Raw genomic sequence first — 20,119 nt, 5'->3', positions numbered from 1 at the left:
GGCCGGCTGACACTCAACGTATTGGGGAGCAGTATCAATGGGCATCTGTTTGGGTGCTTAAAGAATTCACTTCAAACAAACTAATGAACATCTGTAAGATAAAGAGTTAAACAGTACCACTTTGGATTGGTGCGAACTGACAGCCCTCGAAGAAAGCAGGCTTTAAAGCTAGGACCCAGAGAGCTTCATACGCCTCATGCAGTGCATTTTAGTCAGTAGGAAGAGTTACGTATCAGCTTATGAAATATCAGCAACGCCTGCCAAATTACTTCCCAAACAGCAACCAACTTGTCTTCTGGCTGTTTTCAGTGTTACGCGGTTGAGCAAGTGATCTGGAGTAACTGTGCGTGGTGTTAAACGCTCAAGATTTCAGCCGTTGTGAAGTTAGAGATAGGCAAGTATCCACAGCACGTGGCAGAAGAAACGGAAAGTGATGAAATACCATTCATGCAAGCATGAAGGCCAGTGAGCACGAAAGGGGAGAAGACAGAGGCATGATGGCTTCTAGGGAGATCGCCACCTCCTCCAGGTAAAAGACCAATCAGGAAGGTACTTAACCCTTCGTGTGCTTTCATCCCTTGACCAGGAAAGCGTGGAGGGGAAGGAAGGTAGAGATGAAGAGGAGGTCACAAACGCACTCCTCCCGATCTAAAAATGGGAAAAAGAAAAACACTCGGGAAAAACCAAAAACAAAACACAAATATATTCTTAACTGAAATAAAGGAACATTCTTAAAACCATGGAGATGACATAAAGCAAGAATGACTTGGAGAATTTGGCTAAGCCTGAGTGAGACTTAATTCTTTCAATACAATTGACTTCTTGTTAATTCTAATATTGATATTCCAGAGGTGCTAAATTCCACAGAGAATAAAACACATTCACCAAAATAGGAAATTAACTAACTCCACATAGCAAATCAGTGCTTCAGAACCGCTACTTCTATTCAAATTTCAATCCAAAATACTTACAGAAAGCATTGTCATGTTTTGCAAACACTGCCACATGCAAAAGAATTCTGACATTTCTCGCTGCCAGAACTGCCTTTGTATCAACATGCCAATATAATTTAAAATGATCCAGATTTCACAGCTTGAAGTTCTCATTAATTTAACTGAAGGCAGAGAAAAACCCAGCGTATGAATTTCTGCACTGATTCCCTGGTGCACTCAACTGCATGGGACATTTGCCCTCCCTCACACCAGTCAAAAAACCCATTAACTTCCAAATATGTTTTAAAGGGCTTAATTGTTTATCTGGAAGGAAATACAAGATCCTGCTACTAACAGGGAAACATCTTTAAGCAAATCCACAAATGTTAAACACATGCCTAAATAAAATATCACCACATATTCCTGCCCACAGGGCAATCTAAAAAGATGCAATAAAAAATTAACTTTAATAAGCACTAGTGTGTGTTGGATCAATTATCTAAAGTGTGAACACGTCAGTGCAGAATTCTTGTGGCTAATACAGGACTCCCTCTCCGCTATTAGCGCATCATACAGGAAATACTACACCAGAAGAATTTGTCAACTACCAGATCTAGACCATCTTCAGCCTGCAGTTCCAAACTCGGAATAAGAAATTGGTGGCTTAATGAAAAAGTTAGCTTCCGTTTTGTTTTATTTCGAAAAGGTGGCTCTGAAGTTCCATAAATTGGCACATGCCTGTATATCTCAAGAAAGAAATCCATGAACTTTACCTACCTTCTTGGAATACTATTTTTTTTTCCCCCCTCCTGGTTTTCAAACAGCCACACATTGATATTTGGCATATATATTGTGGTAAAAAGAAACAGCTGAGCAGAAGCCAAAAGCTCCAGTTTACATATTCCAGAATTGTTATAGCTTTTACTTTTTAAAACATCAAGCTCCTGCAGACATGTTAATACAGCAAACATTAACAATTCTTACAGTTCAAACTCACTCTGGAGCAGACAGTTGAGCAGCTTTGCTAAAATGAGCTTAGTTGGAATAGAGAGAAAAGCTGAACATAAGAAGAAATGCAGAAGCATCAGCGGTTTTACTTACATGTGGAGGGAAAGGCTGCAGTCGCGTTATGCTTTCTTCTGGGTATGGGACCTCTCCCAGGGGGAGGTAGGGTTTCTGACCTGATCCGGTCTCATACATGGACATGGGCCTGCTACCCCGTGCAGACGGTCGCCGCTTTAAAGAAGAATTGTTGGTGGGGTCTGTGTATTCAGAACCAGTTTGGACCTGATATATATTGGTTGTGGCCTGTCTTCTGAGGTTGGTATTTTCACTCTGTAGCGTTTGAAGCTGAAAGAAACGTTTAGCAGTGGGACTTTGTTTTTCTAATAGCAAGCGTCAAAAGCAAACTGACTATACAATACACGCTTGTCAGCTTTACTAGTAAATCCAGTTACTAGTAGCTGGGGTTTGATTTCTTTTTCCAAATCTATTTGACTTGCTTAATATAAGCATAGAAACATCTACATTCCAGATCTGGAAGTATTTATGTGCTGATTTTCAGCACTTCTTGCTGGGATGCAAGCTAAATTAGATCTTAAAATTGGCTGTTTTAGTTAAACACACAATCCATTTCTTCCAGCCTGGCTGTACTGGCACACGAATTGTATTAAGATAACGAGGCTGTGAGGGGATGGGCTGCCAACTAAAGTTTTTCAAGCAAAGTGATCTATTTCAGTAGTCAATACAAGAGCTTAAAAGAGGATTTTAACATAAGGCCTATGAAATCTGAAAATGCCAAAACTACAGCACAGACACCAGAGGCAGCGCAAAGAAAACTAGAGCTTGCTCTGCAAAGCAAGAAGAGAGTTTAGCTTATGAAAATCAAGTATCAGCTACTGCTTTCTAAGAAGCCAACAAGAAATAATTTCAAAGCTTTTTATTATTATGTTTTTGATGGATAGTAAAAATGCAACAATTACGATTTTTTTTTTTTGTGGAGTTACTCGGAGTAAGTTTGCTATATTAACACATCATAAAGAAAAGATGTAAAAAAAGGTCAGTATCAGCAATTCTCTAACAATAACTGAGTATAATATTTCAAACAGCTGATGGCCTTTTAAACAGGAAATTACATATTTACTACTTGCATTTACTTTGCATCATATGAACCTTCAAGAACATTATCTCTATCAAAAAAAAAATCCTATTTTGCCTAGAGCACTTCCCAGAACTCTAAATCGAATGCACAGATTTCTATCAAGATAATTTGTTCTTTTTTCTCCCCGCTTTCTGTGTGTTCTGTAGTAAGATCCATCCAGTCTTAAGATCTGAGAATCAGCCAGGAGTCAAGCTACCCATTTAAAGTTTGACATTAAGGGTAATTAAATAGGACAACTTTATAGGCTCCTTCTTCCAAACTTCTTCCACATTTTATAAAAGTGCTTTTGGTGCAGTTTTAGCCAACAGCTAACGTAAACTCAGACTAAACTTTTAACTGCCTATAAGCACCTAAAAAAATCCATAGGCATTAAAAAACATTACCTTTTTCCATTAGAATGCCCATTAAAGTAAAAAGAAGTATTTTCATTTTTGTTTAGGAAGAATCTACTCTAAAGTGTCATTCATCAAGCCTAGCTTTACCTCTTCTTTAATTAGCATCTTTTGCCTAGTAATTGCCATGCTAATAAGGTGATAAAGTGGATTGGGTTTTTCAGTTTATGACCTTCTAAGCCTTTACTTAGAAAATACCAAAAAAAAAAAAAAAAGAGATTAAAAAAAGAGAGACTCTTGAATGGCATCTATTGCATTAGAACTGCTAAAGTAATACAAATTTAGTGGTGTCTTGCCACAAATAACCCAGCAGAGAATTCCCATATTGCACTGACGACCCCAGTAGCTTGGAGCAAAGACAGCTGTTACCCCTTCCTCCTACCTTGTGTTCTGCAATGACGCACGGTTATATCGATTCTTCACCAACCCAGAGCCACTGAACACTAAATTAAAGAAGCTCCATAGCTACATACATCACCGGGATGTAAAATTAGTGCAACTCATCTTCAAGGTGAGCGAGCCCTGGCTATGCCATCTCTCAAAACAGGTTCAGCTGCAGCACAGCAACGATCTCTCTCCTGCTACACCACACAAATATACTTAAGTCTCATTCATTCATAGGCCCTAAAGATTATTTTTAACCCTAGATAGACTGTATCTGTTTAAAGAAACTCAATATAAGTGAAAAGGTAATTCAATTGATGCAGAGAAATGCTTAATGAGTAGAAGTTGTTAAAAGACCAAGGAAACACCTTGAGAACTCTTAGGTTCCTCTCAGTATTCACCATTCCAAGAGATCTGAAAAGCTGAACACAATTGTATCAGAAGGATGGCAATTAACAGATGAAGATATACGAATCTGCAGAATAAGCTTGGCCTCAGATGTGAAGAGCTCAACAGTTCCCACCACTCTCCAAGGCATCAGCCTCTTTGCCCCCAAAAAATGGGGAAACAAGCTCTCAGCACAGGTTCACCTCTGCAGGAGCTTCAACAAGTGTCTCTACAGGGAGAGCGCTTTCTGCATCACATACTCCAAGTCTTGCGGTACTGCAATTATTTGGAAAGGAGGATTTTTAACACTAGATAAAAGAGTTAGTTTGAGGAAGCAGCCAGCCCTTTCCAGGCTAGCATGACAGAAAGGACAGTGAACTCAATACCGATAGAAACCCTCCTTTACCCCAAAAAATTCTCTATTTACCAGAACACTGGCAAAGCATTCAACAAATCGTTGATTTGCTTACATAAGGATTAAAAGGTCTAGTTTCCAAACTGGGTTTTTAGAGCTTTAAATTTAGGATTTTAGCAAAAAGTGTTCAGTTTTCTGCCTGTATAAGACTATCTATACACAGTAAGTAATATTGTAAATGAGATACTTCTACCTTATCCTCCTCTAGATAAAACCCACACTGAAGGTTTAAAGCAGTAATTGCGTTTATCACTAGAACTTTTAAGTGCTCTTTCCCACGGCTTCAAATGCAAGCAAACAAGTAAATCTTGCCCTCCTGGTACACAAGAAATTGACACTGTATTGCCACTTTTCAGATTATTTTCTACTGCCAAAGAGGACTAGGGTTTTCATTTCCCTTCATTTCAGCTAGGCTTAATAATGGAAAAAACACAACATACTTGATTTCAAAGAATTGGAAGTACATTATATAGATATCTGCACACAGGTAAAATGTGTGCTAGCACTTACTTCCTCATTGTTGAAAACTGCTTATCTTGAAGCAAGAAAGCAGAACCACTGAAGACTTATACAACTGTCTTGTCACTTGGAAAACTTAGATACAAGCGAACTAGGCAGATATCATCACCTCCACAAAAAACCCAACATTCAAAGCATGTGCCACATGGGTACATTTATAGTCTCCCATCTGATTTTAAAATGGAGCTGCTTTGGAATAAGTTTTCTCACTATCCTAATATTGGGCTACTGCATCTTCAGTTTCAGCAGTTTTATTCTGGTCAGTTTAAAATACACCAAGAGATGAAGGGGTTGCACTATTGCGCCTGTTACCTTTTTCTGCATGATTCTCAGCTCATCACTCAGGTTGATGTTCACTTTCATTAACTGCTGAATCTTTACCTCGGAAGCCACCAAAGCATTTTTAACTTGCATATACTCTTGGGCTGTCACTGGTCCATCTGACAGGTCTGAATCCAGGCTCTGTAAACAGGAAGAGATCAATACTTACACCACCGAGAAACAGATTACCAAAAGAAAACAGGACAAGGAGATTTTACTTACTTTAAAGGAACCGTGGTTCAAATTAAGTTCAAATTAATGAGATCCATTCATTAAATTAATTTTAGTCCAGTATAAAAGAAATTTGATGTCAATCAACTCTTAGCTCCTCTATGCACAAAAAAATTTATCTCAGCCTTTGTGACACAATATTCTTTCATAGGGATTTTTTTTAAATACACAATAAAGAATTTGAAAGTCATAAAAGACAGATTACTAAATATCCAGTGTACATGTTACCAGGGAAGATTGAACTAGAGCTACTAAGTTTACAGCTGCTTTTTTACCATTCTGCAGTATTTTAAGGAATGGTTTAAAACACTCAGTCATGATTGGTCTGCTGTAAATATTTCTTCAAGAGGAAGCTGTAAATGTTTGTGAAATACCACGGAATCACTGATTAGGAGTAGTTTTGGTAGATCCAGTTATTTCATCTGTGCCATTAGATCTATATCTGAACTCCAGACATGCAGTGGTGCACATTACTTTTCTAGTGGAGCATTTTATTTACAGTAAAAATTCCTTAAATCACAACTTTTGATTTTGTTGAAGTTCATAGACTGAGGCATGATTCTGAAATGAATTTGAAAACGTATTAAAATATTCATTTTCTGATCATTTATGTATGTTAAATCCCCTCACAAGGGCAAAGAGTCACTGCAGATTACCTTTATGAATAAAATTTGGTGTGTGTATAAATATCTCAAACCTACCTTCTGTCTGTTTGATTTAGCTGCATTCGTTTCGAGATCTGTATCTTCATCTGAAGCAACGCTGTCATAATCAGGCTGGTCATTATCCTGACTTTCACTACTATGTTGATTGCTGATTGATTTGAGTATCAGTTCCACATTCTCTGTAGATCAACACACACCATTTAAAAACGTACTAGTAAATTTGGAGAAGAAATCGAAGAGCATACTTTAAAGTAATTTAAAAAACATAAAATCAGAAAAGATCTGATACAAGACGTGCCACCATAAAGTATCATTTGAGTAGCCCAGTTCAAAAAAGTTCATTTAGATCCACCTAATTGGGTTGGATTATTACTGTCCAAAATGCCAAACTGTTTTATGGTTTTGTCTTTTCATTTCTTGTGTTTAGACAAGTTAAGTGGTGAGAATCATACTTTAGCAGCTTAATAAAATGCACATAAGGGGAAAAAACAACAAAACAAACCAGACTACACTGGACAAACGGATGTCAACATTCAAATGAAAAATATCGGCAAGAGTTAAAAGTTGGAAAAGATTTTCTTTATATTTTCTCTCCAGTGGAAGAACTAGTGTTCAGATGTTGTTTCATACCATCATGGCTAGAACTATGGCTCTGTCTGGCTGTTGGCACAGGTATTTGTATCCTTGACATCTATCATGCTCAAGAAATACAGAGAGTAAACATTTTAAGGCAAATCAGCAATAAGCTCAAGAGCATCTAAATTACAGCAAAGTCCTGCATGTACAGAGCAGGCAGGAAAGCCAGCATCTAACACACAGACATTATCCTAGCCGCCAGTCAAAAGAAGTACCATTCTAAAAATGTACAGCAGTATTCTGGAAAATTTTCCTAAGTTACCATAAAAAGATGTTTCTGAATTGCGTATATCCCACTTGATTTTAATTTGTAATTGTATTACAAATACCAACCTTAACAGACAGATCTCCTGTACTTGGGTATTATTTTGGTGGCCTAATGCATGCTGTCAGTAGCCTGCTATCCACGTGATTTAGTTCTTATCATTTATAAAAAGAGCATAAATCCCTTTCTTCATTCATCTAGTACTCCTGTACGAGGCTATGGTATTGATTAAACTACTGAAGAATTACACACAGAAGAGCCGACAACCAGAATCATACCCACCTTTTGAGCCAGTGAGAGGGTTCCCCTGTTGTCTTCGTTTGGCGTCACTTAAAATATCTATAACTAGCGTAGCAAATTCATGGGCGTTAAATCGAGCCAGTTTTTGTCTTCCCTGAATTACAGAATAATGCAGAAAAAGTAGTACATCATGTATTAGATGAACAGCAGAGTTCCCAGATAAAACTAAGGCTATAGCACCTACAGTCAGTTGATTGTTCAATTACATTTACTGCAAAAAGTGTGATTTAAATTATCCAGCTGCACCCTCCAGGGCAGGGGAAACGTGAAACTTTTAACCTCTTTACAAGTAGATGCAACTCTTCTACAGTAACGAGGTACAGTAAAGTAATATTACTTAGAATATCAGGCCCATTGAATAAAAATAGTTTTACAGTATTAACAAGGCTCCATACCTGATTCCTGGTTGAGGAATATTCAGGATTTACGGGAAGAAAAGGGACCACTGTGGTCTCTGTCACAAGCGTACTGTGATTCTGAGTAGCAAGCCAAACTGCTCAGGGAAGAGGAAAACAATCAAAAAAAAAAAAAAAAAGAGAGAATAATCTTCCTGTACTATTTAACATTGTTTCTTGTCAAAGAATAAAAGACCACAATTTCAAACACAAACACAACCAATTCAAAGGAAAGCTTTTTTCCCCAGAGGGTTCTCTACTTTGTAAAAACACAAGAATTTTTTCAATAAACGTCACCTTCAGACAATGCAAGACAAAGAAACTACCATTCTCAGTAATTACTGAACACAAAAGCACTTTAAACAGAGCATATGTTTGCACTAGCATCTTGTACGTAACGTAACAATTCAAATTTATTTTATACACATTCCAGAAAGCTTCACTCACCTGCATCTGTTTCCCTTCGGTCAACTTCATCATACACATCCATGGCAAGTTCTTCAAATAAGTGGTTGCTCAACTAAGGGTAGAAGAGAATAATTACAGCTTGAAAATAAACAAAAACTAATAAGACCTCAGAAAATACAAAAGCACAACTCCGCTCTTGCTTGGCTGTTTTTCAGCCTGTAAAATTCCTTGTTTCTCAGCCTGGATAGTAAAGTAATCCACGAAGCACACATATTCCACCACCCGATTGCTAGATACAGAGACAAAAACACTGTTCTACGCTTTTCCTATACTGGTTAATAGATTTTTTTTTTTTCTCTCCTACCTGATCACAGAAGGACCTTGTCCTACTATGGGAATTAGGTATCCAAATGCCACTGTAGATGTGGGCTCAACTGAACAGTGAAGACTCACTAAATGCTTGCATGTTTCAGACTCTGTTCCTACAGTAGATGGTTCAAGAGAGATACCTGTGTTAGGAAGCAGTGAGCTGCTGGAAGACCTGACCTGAAATTAAGATGTCACAGGGCTTTGTGGATGTCTCACTTATTGACGTCCAGTGCATTAAGATCAGTAACAGGTACCAGACTTGGTAACTAACTGGCAGTGTCAGCAAGCCTGACTAGATGGCTGACCTTCCTTCTCTGGGACAAGCTGTACTAAAAAGGGTGAAAAACCTAACGCTTTTTCTATGGTTTAGGTTTGTTTACAGGAAAACCAGACCTGCTTTTTCCAGAGGTTGAGTCCTAAATTCTTCACCAAAGAGGAACTGCCATCATTCTTCAACCCAGATAAAGCCAGTATGTTTATTTGTGTATTGGGTCTGGCTCAACCTATGAGTTTTCTTGCTTTTGCTTTTCCTTTGCTCTCCCCAGTCCTGCTGGGGAAACTGTTCTGCAGGGTCAGCCCACCACAGCTGGTGAAAATACAACACAGGAATCCATCTACTTCTAGCTAATGATGCATTTAACAGCACGTCAACAGCAGAAAAACAGTTCTAAAGAAGGATTCATGTTTGGTTTGTATTGATTATTATTTGAACGCCAGTTCTACACAGGCTGGCTTGCCTAGCTGGAATTTTTAGGACCGCCGGCATTATCTTTAGAGAAAAATGGACCTTGTTGAATAGAAGAATCTCACCAGGATTGTTCTTTCCCCAACCGCGAAATTTTTATCCTTTGATACCATTTGCTTCAGCTGAAAGCTTAAGTAGAGAGAAAACATATCCCCACTCCAATTTGTACAAGGATTTGGTCCTCCACACTTTACTAAAACTAATGAGCCGGCATTATTATCAACTAATTAGTAGACAGTAATGCACTATTCTGGCTTTCCAGGGAGCTAAAGGCAAATACTAAAATTTAACATACAGATTTACATAAAATACACGAGAACAAGACAAATAACAAAGTTTAAGGTTCTGAACTGTGGAGACAGAGCTAGAGACACTACCCTAAACAAAACCAACACATATTTGTGCTCTGCCACGCATTTGTCATCATCTCTGCTTCTCCATTTCTGCGTATTTTCCCGTTTCCCTCCAGACTTTTAACTTGCTACAGAGTTGACATTTATTTATGCAGGAATTAATAGCAGCTGGAACCAGCCTGAAAGATGAAGTGCAGAGTTTGCCACATCCAGATAAAGATGTGTGACACAGCACACTGCAGGTTTTACTTACAGACTGAAGCTTCTTCTTAGCTGCTTTTGCAAGTTCTGATAAATCTAGACTGCTATGAAAACAGAAAGTGATCATTACATCTACAGCATTTAATGGCTTGTTTAAACACAAATTCTACACTTCAGTAATTCAATTACTAAAATGACACTTTTATTTGAAACCCCTTAATCTTTTAGTATCTTTAACATCGTTTTTAACACATTGATCTTACCAATATTGCTAATATATCAATTAATATATTTTAAATTTAAGATTGTTCTTTAGAAAAGCTTAAAAACAAAAGAATCTCAAAATCCTTTGGAATATAAATACCGGCATTTGCATAGCTCAAGAAGCAGCCAAGTTGCAGTGCAACAAAATGCTTTCTGTAAGGAATCTGAAATAATTATTCTGACCAAAAATTGAGTCCACATGAAACACACAGGATTTGTTTCACTGGACTCCGCAGGAGGCAGGTGACCACCAGGCTGTCAAATGGCTACAGTAATAGGGCCATGCTTATTCTGTACTGATTAGTAAATAGTACCTTCTACCAGTTTCCTGCTTTGAACATGAGGCACAAGATGAAAATTGTGCAGTTCAACAGAATTTATCATAAAAGCCACAGATCAGGAAGTTGACAAATTTTGAGTCCATATTTATATCAGCCAGGGGAAGACTCCCCTGACGTACGAGGATGGAAAGGCTCAAATAAAACCTCTGAACGATTAACTGACATCACAGAGTTTGCATAGGTAATCACCTAGACAAGGGGGGGAAAAAGAAAAAGAAAGAAGACCAGCAGAGGACACGAGGCAGAGGTAAGGCACTCAGGTTGTACTGCAGGCTCTGCAATCTCAGCAGCATCTTTGAACAAGTTCTTTTCTCTACATGTCAACTTCCTTGTCTGTGTAACAAGGCAAATGATACTTACTCTGCTCTGCAAAATACTTTGCACTGGAAACACACAGTACTTTATCCAATAGCTAAACACAGCATAGCTAAAAAAGACTACAGATGTTAACACTAAGTATTTTACCAACCATTACATAGTTTCTCTCTATAATTTTTATTTTATTACACTTTTTCATAGAAATTCTGCAAGCAATAAGTTGAACAGCAGTTTACTCACAGCCGTCTTATTTCCAATTGCATAGCAATAAAAGAAAAATAAGGACTTATGATTAGTACTTGATGTTTTATACAAACACAATTTCATTGATCATAACCAAAATTTAAAAGTACTCGGATAAAAAGTATAAATACTTTCAGAGAAAAATGCAGCTTTCTTGCAAGTATGAGTTTCAAAATGCTGTAGCAGGAAGCTAACTCAATTGGTCCTTACGTTATTTACAAAATCTGTTTCCCAGGAATCCCCGTGTGTATTCCCTTAATATCACTATCTCACCTTCCCCCTGCATTTTAACAAATACAGTAAATTTTCTGATTTTGTTTAAATGCCAACATTTTTTCTAGAAAAAAGAACTTCCACGATCAATAGAGGCACACATTGAAAAGTTAGAATGGCAACAAGCATAAAAGTTGTTTTAGAAAGGAAAAGAAACTTTATTATTATTATTATTATTAGGGTCTTTTATTTTGATGTTTTCAGACATGCCACGGAATCAGCAACTTACCTGTCTGCCATCTGAGGTATAACAAAGTGCTGTCCATTTTTATGCTCTAGAATTGAAAACAAATTGCACTTTAATAGGTTGTTACTGGACTATAGTTTTTAATGTTGTCAGGATATAATACAGCTGGTATTCAGTTTTGCTAAAAGACACAGTAATAAGAAACCCAAGATGATATGCAACAGGCAAACAGAATAATTTATCTTGCATGTAATTACTCAACTTGCAATTACAGGAAGCCTTAAAAGAAGGTTCCTACCACAATTTCCCAGTGTTATCAAAGATTCTAATTAAGGCTTATCAACTGTATTCAAATTCCATTAAAAAAGAAGTTCTAACATAGGTGCCTTTACAGCACCTAATGGCTAAAAATTTTGAAGTGTGCTTGTGTTCAAAAGGTACCTACTTAATTGAATACTCCCCTGCTTTTGCTTTTCAATGAGGAGAAACTACTTAGAAGAGCTTCTACACCATCTCCTGCAGACTATTCAACAGTCGCAAAATTTGTATTTTCCCTGCAATTCACTCCTTGATGTTAAACAGCACTCATCTGATCTTCTATGGAGATTTCTCTACGCTTTCAGGGGTATTCCATTTATAGAACACGTATTTGTGGTAAAACAGGAAGGAACTTAATTTTGAATTTAGGTATACTTAAAATCCTATAGTTTCATCTGAAATTTAAATACATTATTCACTAATCTTACATCTTACACTTTCCTTAGTTCTTCCTGTATAATTTATATAAGGTTAGAATATTTGAAATGCATATCAGAAGTGCAGCAACACCGACACAAACATTATATACTGCAGTTTAACTCTTCTATAATTAACACTAAAAGATCTCGGAGTGTAGGTTTTTTTTTTTCTACTTACCTGGTTTCCTGCCACAGAGATAGAAAGCCAACCTGTCCGTGAGCTCATACTGAATTTCCACCAGGCGCTCTGCCAGTTCATGATGCCCACCTTGTCTGGTTTACACACACACACACAAAAGATTCATTAGTCATTCATTTTAAGACATACAGAAAATTAAAAAACAGTCAGAGAAACAGACTTGGTACAAGCCACTGTTCAACACTGCACATATTTGAGTGTATCAACACAGCACAGACTCGCAGCAGGACTTCCAACAGTATGTTCCAGTGAGCAAAAAAGCTATAGACAAAGTTTTATGAACTTCCCAAAATGAGTCAGTGAAAACTCTGAAAGCCTTTGCCTACTGATTTGCTGTAGAAAAAAACCTCGATTATATAGCCCATTTTGAATACGCTATTTACAATTTTTGAGACAGTTCCTGAGCTCACGCAGCAAACTCACCCAACTTCACATTTGATTATTAGCACTGAGAAATAGAAATATTCTGGCATATTGTGTTCTGCAGCCAAGTGAACTCATTCAGTCTTCAGATGCCATGTATGGCCTCAATTCCCAAGCAATCAGAGCAATGAGGATGTTTTATCTACACAAATGTGCAGCTTCTGGTTGATCAGTAATGTCCGATTGTGCATATAAACACAAAAAAGATCTTCAGTGCTGTGCTGCAAATCTCGCAGTGCCTCATTACTGCCCAACTGATCAGCAGAGACATTCACGTTTAATCTTTCTTGACATGAATGTTGGCTGCCCTTAAGAAGCCTAGAGCCTTTCCTGAGGTTCTGTGACTGGATGCACCTAACAGTTCACTGCCCCTAAAAAGCCTGGTTCCACCCCCTGCTCCCTGACCCATCTGTGCAGTCTGGCCCTTTCCTACAGCAATTCCCGAGTTAATCCACGCTCGCGGAGCCTACTCAGCTTGCTGAACTTGCAGAAACTCTTCTCCTCAGATTACTCTCCTGTGAGCTACTAGATTTCATTGGGATCGCAACTGTTGTCTCAAGTATCCAGGAGAAGACAGAGTATGAAATTATACAAATGCTTCTTTATTCTCTTTATGCATTAGCTCTTTCTGGAACAAGTACTTATTAGCATTTAACAATCAAACTATTTTCAGGACAGAAACATATCTAAGCAGGTTCATCATGTGATTTATGAACATCAGTTAATAGGTAAGAGCAACACATCTAAAAGCATCATGTATTTCAGAGCCTTCTACCTTGCACAGTCAACTGGAGTTTTTCCATTGGAATCTTGCGTGCCAGGATCAGCACCATAAACCGCTAATAATTCGGCTTGTAAAGTCTGTCCTGCCTTAGCAGCAACATGGAGCGGGGTGTTTCCTTTCTCCTACAAGTTATTACAAAAAATATCTTACTTGATCAAAAGGTCTGAACAGAAGATTGAAATATAACGAGTATCAGCTGAAATCAGGATAATTATTACAAACTGTAAGGATTGATTCTCCATCAAAATAAAGAAAAAAAATCCTCGTACAGGATGAAAGAAGTTGGCTTGAGCTCCTAAGGAGAGCAATCGCAAACACGTCTCCAGATTTCCTGTCCTTACACTGGAATGGAGTTGCTGAAAAAGAAGCAGAATTGTATTTAATACAGCAGCAATAACTGCGATTCAGCATTTGTTTTTTCAGCCATGCTTTTAGAAATGGACATGCAAGAGTTCTTGCTACAGCTGGTTTGTGTAAATGTTTTTCTCCAAGTTAACCTAAATTGATGCTTCTCAACCATCCACATCTCCACTATCCATATACGCTACCCAAAAAAAAGTGGCCTCAAGTTGAAGTCAAGCTGCATTTGTTTACGTAGCTATCGCTGTTCTTCAGCAGTATTATCTCAAGCCAAAAGCAATTAATTTAATTCAGTCAGATTTCACTGTTGTGTTACACAGAAGTTGTAGCTCCTGCAGGCTGTCGGGAGAAACGTACTCACCTTACTGAGATCTTTGGCGGTAACGCTGTCATCCTCACGACATGGCAAGCGGTGAACAAACGCTAACATTTGATATTTAGCTCTAATGAATTCTGCTTTATTGGGACTGTAAAGAGAAATCCAAGCAACAGAAGGGAAAGAAAAGAAGCATTAGTGCTTTCACAATCAGACAGAAAAAGGAAAATTCACAAGTGAAGATTGCATTAGATCTTTGCTTGCTACTAGTAGCAAAGTTAGACATAGAAAAAGATTTTCATTAAAAAAAAACAACCCAGTGCAGATTGTCTAACTATACAAAGCACGCTTTTGTTAAAAAATTCAAAATATCTGCAGACTGTAGAATGGATTGTGTATTTCTTAGAAGTAAACATTGAACTTAAAACGATGCCAACTTAAGATCTATACTTACTATGTGCAGTTATTTACATTTTAAAACAAAGCACCATATTCAGTGACAGAAATCTTCTCTCAATTTTTCTTACATTCATCAACCAAACTCAATCTCATTGGCAGCGCTGAGTTAACTGAAGCACGTGGCATAAGAATTAAAAGTTTTTTGATTCAAGTACTAGTAAACGTCATCACTATTCAAAGCTAGAGGTCAGGAATCAGTAGTTCAGAGAATTCAACCAATGTATTTCCATTTCTGTGATAAATTTAAAAACATTAATCATTGGGAGTTTAAAAAAAAAAAGTGAACAAGTAACTAGTTTACTCCTGTTCTCTTCCAGGAACAAAATATACACCAGTTCCCATGGATACCTTGCTGCCTCTGTCACGGCTGAATAAAATAATCAGACTTCTACAAAAATAAAAATTCTGTAATTTTCCACTTACTGGACTTTATCCTGTGGGCTTGCTTTGCGCCTTCCGCTCATAACAGAGGCAGGATCCAGCAAGGAATGTTCCCATATGGAGTTAGCACCATTGTTATACAGTGTTTCAACCATCTGAAATCCAAAATGTAGACAAACAGGCAGTAAAGAAATTTTGCTGGTGACTCCACAGACTAATCAAATAACTATAATTATTTTCTAGCGGAGAGCAAGCCAACAGAGATTCATATTCTGTGTGGGCAGCATCTATATCCACTGGGATATCAGAACCAGACACACACCTAGGAGGCTACAGTGTGAAATGTAGTAAGAGCACCCTTAAAATTCTCTACTCTTTCCAACAGCAGCTCTACTGAAAACAGAAGCTTGCTACATATTGAAAATTTAGGTTGAAGCAGATGCATCGCAAAAGTCTGAAAGAAAAGTTGAAGGTGATCTTCCAAAACAAAGGTATCAAATTAAAAAGGCATAGACAAGTCTGATTTTAGTGGTCCGGTATGACAAAACAAGAGGGGAAAAAAAAGGAGACTAACTTGGAAAAAGAAAGCTTAAAAGGCCCAGCTCCTCTCAAACAAAAGCTTAGTGATTTAAATTCCATTAAAAATATTAAAAAAATAATATATCTATTTTTAATGAAGGAAGACAGTTTCACTTTTTACCTGCAGCAGTGTTGGAGGCCATGGTGTATGCTTGAGATGTCTCACTTGAGAGATATGACGCCCCAGACTTCGATGGACGCTACAGCACTCGTCACAGATCAGAATCCCCCTGTTTATAGATGCCCAACAAGGATCTGAAAAAAAATACATTAATTAAAACACAGAAGGCAATGTGACTTTGTATTTCAAATAAAAACAGTCTAAAATGAGGAGCCCTGCCTTCTGACCTTAAGCCTTACTGCTTAGCCAATATATAAGCTTGTAAATGTTACAATCTGGATGCTGGGGAAATAACAGTCCTTGCACTTACTGGGGATGTAGGAGTCATAAAAAGCGGTAATAGTAGTCATGTTTTTTCACATACTACCCAGTCTTCAGTTCTATATTATTACAATGTTTTTTATTTTCATGTAAAATAATAAAAGCACTCGAAAGTGTCACAGTAAAAAAAAAAAAAAAAAAGCAAGATACATATGTGTCACAGTATAGGATCAGTAAAATCAAATGCTGTCAAGCAAATTGACTTCAACTCTGAACAGATCCAAACTGAAGCCACCTTATAAGCAAACCAGAAAGACAACTGATGGAAGGTAGAAGTAGTAAATAACACATACTAGCTATTATGTAGCTTCAAACATCAAAAAGTATAAAAGCGGGTAGGAACGTTACATCAGATTGAAACTGAAGATATGCACAACAGGACATTAAACTGAAATCCCTCTGCTGCTCTTCCCTCAGTCTTCAGAAGAAACTCTGGTTTTCTGTCAGTGACAAGAGACTCAACATGCCAAGAACCCTGTATTAACTCAGCAGCAAGACAGATCTTCAGATCTAGTACATCCCAGCAGAAAGAAAAAAGAACTCAAGATCTCTTCTGTCTTGGAAAATTCTTAATTTCAAATCCAGAGATGAGTTTGAGGCTAAATAAGTGAGGACAACACAAGCCTGGTATCGGATGAGAGATCTCCTGCGTCCTGTCAGAATACATCTAAGCAATTGTGCATCATTAAAAAGTCTTCTCTGACCCATGCAATAAATTTAGTGAATCCCTGAAATATGAGATCTGATCACAGTTGTGGTTTTTAAGCAGAGTTGATGTTGTGTGTGTGCTGAAGGCAATGTAGGCAAACCTGTTCAAACCACGGGCCGTGAAGGATGGGAGCATCTATTCACAGATGATAACTATCAGAGCCCAGAGCCTAATTAAACATATGTTTTGGAAAAAAAAACCCAACCAAACCCTAACCAAATTTAAAAAACAAATTAATAACAAGCACACAACCTCCTTATTAAATCATTCCATTATTTTAACAACTTTCACTTCTAAGAAGGAAAAAAAATAACACTGAAATGAGATGCATTGGGGCTAACCTAACAACACAAGACTGGAGGCAGCCTTCCAGATTAATGAGCCTAGTCCCTCCTCGTTACAGACAACCTTATCACACGCTCATTCATAAACTAATAGGATTCTTCTGAAAGCCATTACGTTTCTTGTTTCAATCACTACTTACAGCTGTTTGTGAACCTCACTGTTTTGACTCTCAGTCATCATGAGATTGTTTTTCTTTACCCCCATCTCAATACCCAACTTAACCAGCCCCAAACAACGGCCGGCTAGCCATGAGAAAGTAAGCTGCTGTTTATTTGGTTATTTCATAGCAGAAATGCAGCTTTATAATTCTTCTGAAGGATAAAAGCTGAGGCCTTGCTTGTAATTACAGCTTATACATTCTACTTAAAAGAAATCACATTGATGAAAGAATGTTTATGTAGAATCTGTCAAAAACTAGCACCATTGGAAATGTGGATGGTGTGTTACAAAAAAAAAAGATGACAATAAAAGAAAAAAAAAAAGATCCAATTACGGACACAACCAAAATATGCTTAAGCTTGATACCAAAATACGACAGACCAAAATACGACAGCTAGAAAGATAGGTCAAATCTGTTTTCAGAGTGATGCAAAACAGGAAGCGTGTGCTGAAGGCAAGCCTGAACCGTGTGAACGGTGAACTCCTGCCTGAGAATAGGAAGCGTGCCAGAAAAGCACATGTAAAATCACCTCACGTGAAAGAAAACTATTTATACTTTGCCACAGAAATGGAGTGTCTATTGATGAAGCTCAATGGGCAAGTACTAATTACCCCAGCAGTCAGGCGTCCTGCACTTGCTACACCTGATTTGAGTGAAAAGGCTGCATTTTCCCCCCAGCCTCCAGACACAGCCCCACACGTCGCAGCTCCCAAACACCCTTCTGACAAAATCCCTCTGCTTTAAGTAAAAGAAGGGTTTGATATTTTTTTTTTTTTAAGAGAGGATTAAGTTAAGATTTCTTTACATATACGGATAAGCCAGCAGATTTTTTCACTGAGATCAAGTAAATATAGGACAATGCTATAATGTCACAACACAACAAAATAAAAGGCCGGCTTATAAGATTACCCTAATAGTGATTCTGATACACTGCAGACTCCCGACAAGCTTAATGACTACAAACACGGTAAAACAACTTTATCTCAGAGTCATAACACCACCAGTGTTTAAAAGCATAGATATACCACCTTGTATGAGATAGGGACAACTGCCTACCTAAGATATGCAAGCTCTATTTATTGTGAAAACAAAATTCTATGAAGACAAAAAAGTAACTCCCTGGGAGTTAGTGTGGGATTTTTATTATTTTACCTTTTTTTTAAGCAGAAGTCCCACTTTACAAAAGTTGTTATCCCCTCTCCCACATCATACCTTCCGGCCATTCGAATGTTATCAACATCACAGCGTTTTAATTTGTTTCAGTATGTACTTAAGTAATTATATTGGAAGAACCCGCACAGAACACAAACAATGAAAACTACATAGTTCTGAGAAGACAACAAACATAAAAGGTTGCTAAAAAAAAAAACCAACAAACCCACCCACCTAAACTGGCCAGTTTAAAATACAGAAACAGCCAGACTGGAGATGGTCAGAAAAGAAGATGTAACTGACCTTCTTAAAAACATTTCTTTCAATAAACTCTCAAATTTATCTGCAGCGTTAAGACAGGCAATGAGCGTGTCAACACCAAACGTTTGTTGCTCAATGGACAATCTCAATCCGAGCCCATCCGACACTTCACAACACCTTTTCTTGGGAAAGCCTGGGATACCTACACTCAGCTCAGGCCGTGGGGCGAGCCACGCGCTTAAAAAGTCTAAATTTGACTTTTCCTTAGCCCTGAGACCAGGGGATGCCTCCAAAGCCATCTTCATCTTCACAAGGGACACGGCCGCTCTCCCTTTCGGGGGCGACACAACCTACGCCCTCCTCCCACCTTTCGGGTCCATGGCTGGACCACTTCTTTAAGCCAACCTTCCAAAGCTGAGGGGATCCGGATTTAGGTAGGACCAGAGGGTCGGTCCATGGGCCTTTCCCCGACGGTCTGGACCCGGCCCCAGAACTGAGATGGGGCTTTAAAACTACAACAACGACAGCGAACTGAAGGGAGGGCTGAGCGCACCATCGCTCGGGACCACAACGGCACCTTCAAGAAAAAAAGGCCCGATACGGACAAAACCGCTGGAAAACGCCTTCAAACCCAGCAAAAGCCGCTTCCCCACCGAGGAAGGGCCGCTACATGGCGGTGACACCCCCGGAACAGCGCCGGGAGCACCGCCTTCCCCTCCGGGACGAGGAGCCAGGCTCCCCCCGCCCCGGGGACCGGGCAACCGGGGGCGGCCCCACTGACAGGAGCTCCCCACCCCCGCCGTGCCGGTCCCGGGGGCTCCCCGCGCTTCCCGCCCCTCAGGGCCGCCACCTGCCCGCTCCCCCCTCAGCGCCTGAGGGGAAGCGGGAGGGGGGAAGCGCCGCTGCCCGGTCTGAGGAGCGGGGGATGGGCTGGCCCGGCCGCTGAGGTGCCTTCGCGGCCGCCGCCGCTGCCTACCCTGGGCGCTGCAGTCGGCGCAGACCTCGCTGCTCCTCAGGCGCTTCGACATGGTGCGGGGCGGCGGCGGCGGGCGCTTCCTGCCGCGCTAACGGGTCCCCGCCGCCAGCCCCCGCCAGGCGGCCCAGCCG

General features: G+C 39.0%; 1 protein-coding gene across 6 annotated transcripts in view; it reads right to left on the bottom strand.

The window, feature by feature from the left end:
- Positions 1-20,115, bottom strand: part of GIT2 (GIT ArfGAP 2) — a 33,980-nt gene extending 13,865 nt beyond the window's left edge. The window contains exons 1-16 of one of the 6 annotated variants that reach the window (XM_074159504.1): positions 19,989-20,115; positions 16,065-16,198; positions 15,407-15,519; positions 14,570-14,675; positions 14,118-14,204; positions 13,840-13,970; positions 12,621-12,715; positions 11,748-11,793; positions 10,132-10,183; positions 8,451-8,523; positions 8,004-8,101; positions 7,591-7,702; positions 6,444-6,586; positions 5,503-5,652; positions 2,034-2,282; positions 559-648 (exon numbers count right to left, since the gene is read on the bottom strand). In XM_074159504.1, coding sequence (XP_074015605.1) covers positions 559-648; positions 2,034-2,282; positions 5,503-5,652; positions 6,444-6,586; positions 7,591-7,702; positions 8,004-8,101; positions 8,451-8,523; positions 10,132-10,183; positions 11,748-11,793; positions 12,621-12,715; positions 13,840-13,970; positions 14,118-14,204; positions 14,570-14,675; positions 15,407-15,519; positions 16,065-16,198; positions 19,989-20,040 — 1,731 coding nt within the window. In that variant the 5' untranslated portion in view covers positions 20,041-20,115. Of the gene's footprint in view, positions 1-558; positions 649-2,033; positions 2,283-5,502; positions 5,653-6,443; positions 6,587-7,590; positions 7,703-8,003; positions 8,102-8,450; positions 8,524-10,131; positions 10,184-11,242; positions 11,249-11,747; positions 11,794-12,620; positions 12,716-13,839; positions 13,971-14,117; positions 14,205-14,569; positions 14,676-15,406; positions 15,520-16,064; positions 16,199-19,988 lie in introns of all 6 variants that reach the window. The other 5 variants (XM_074159506.1, XM_074159507.1, XM_074159505.1 and 2 more) reach the window with 5 other exon arrangements.
- Positions 20,116-20,119: the final 4 nt, after the last annotated feature.

The sequence above is a fragment of the Numenius arquata genome, chromosome 16 (genome assembly GCF_964106895.1).
Source record: "Numenius arquata chromosome 16, bNumArq3.hap1.1, whole genome shotgun sequence".
NCBI lineage: Eukaryota > Metazoa > Chordata > Aves > Charadriiformes > Scolopacidae > Numenius > Numenius arquata.
This window is presented reverse-complemented; position numbering and strand designations above follow the sequence as displayed.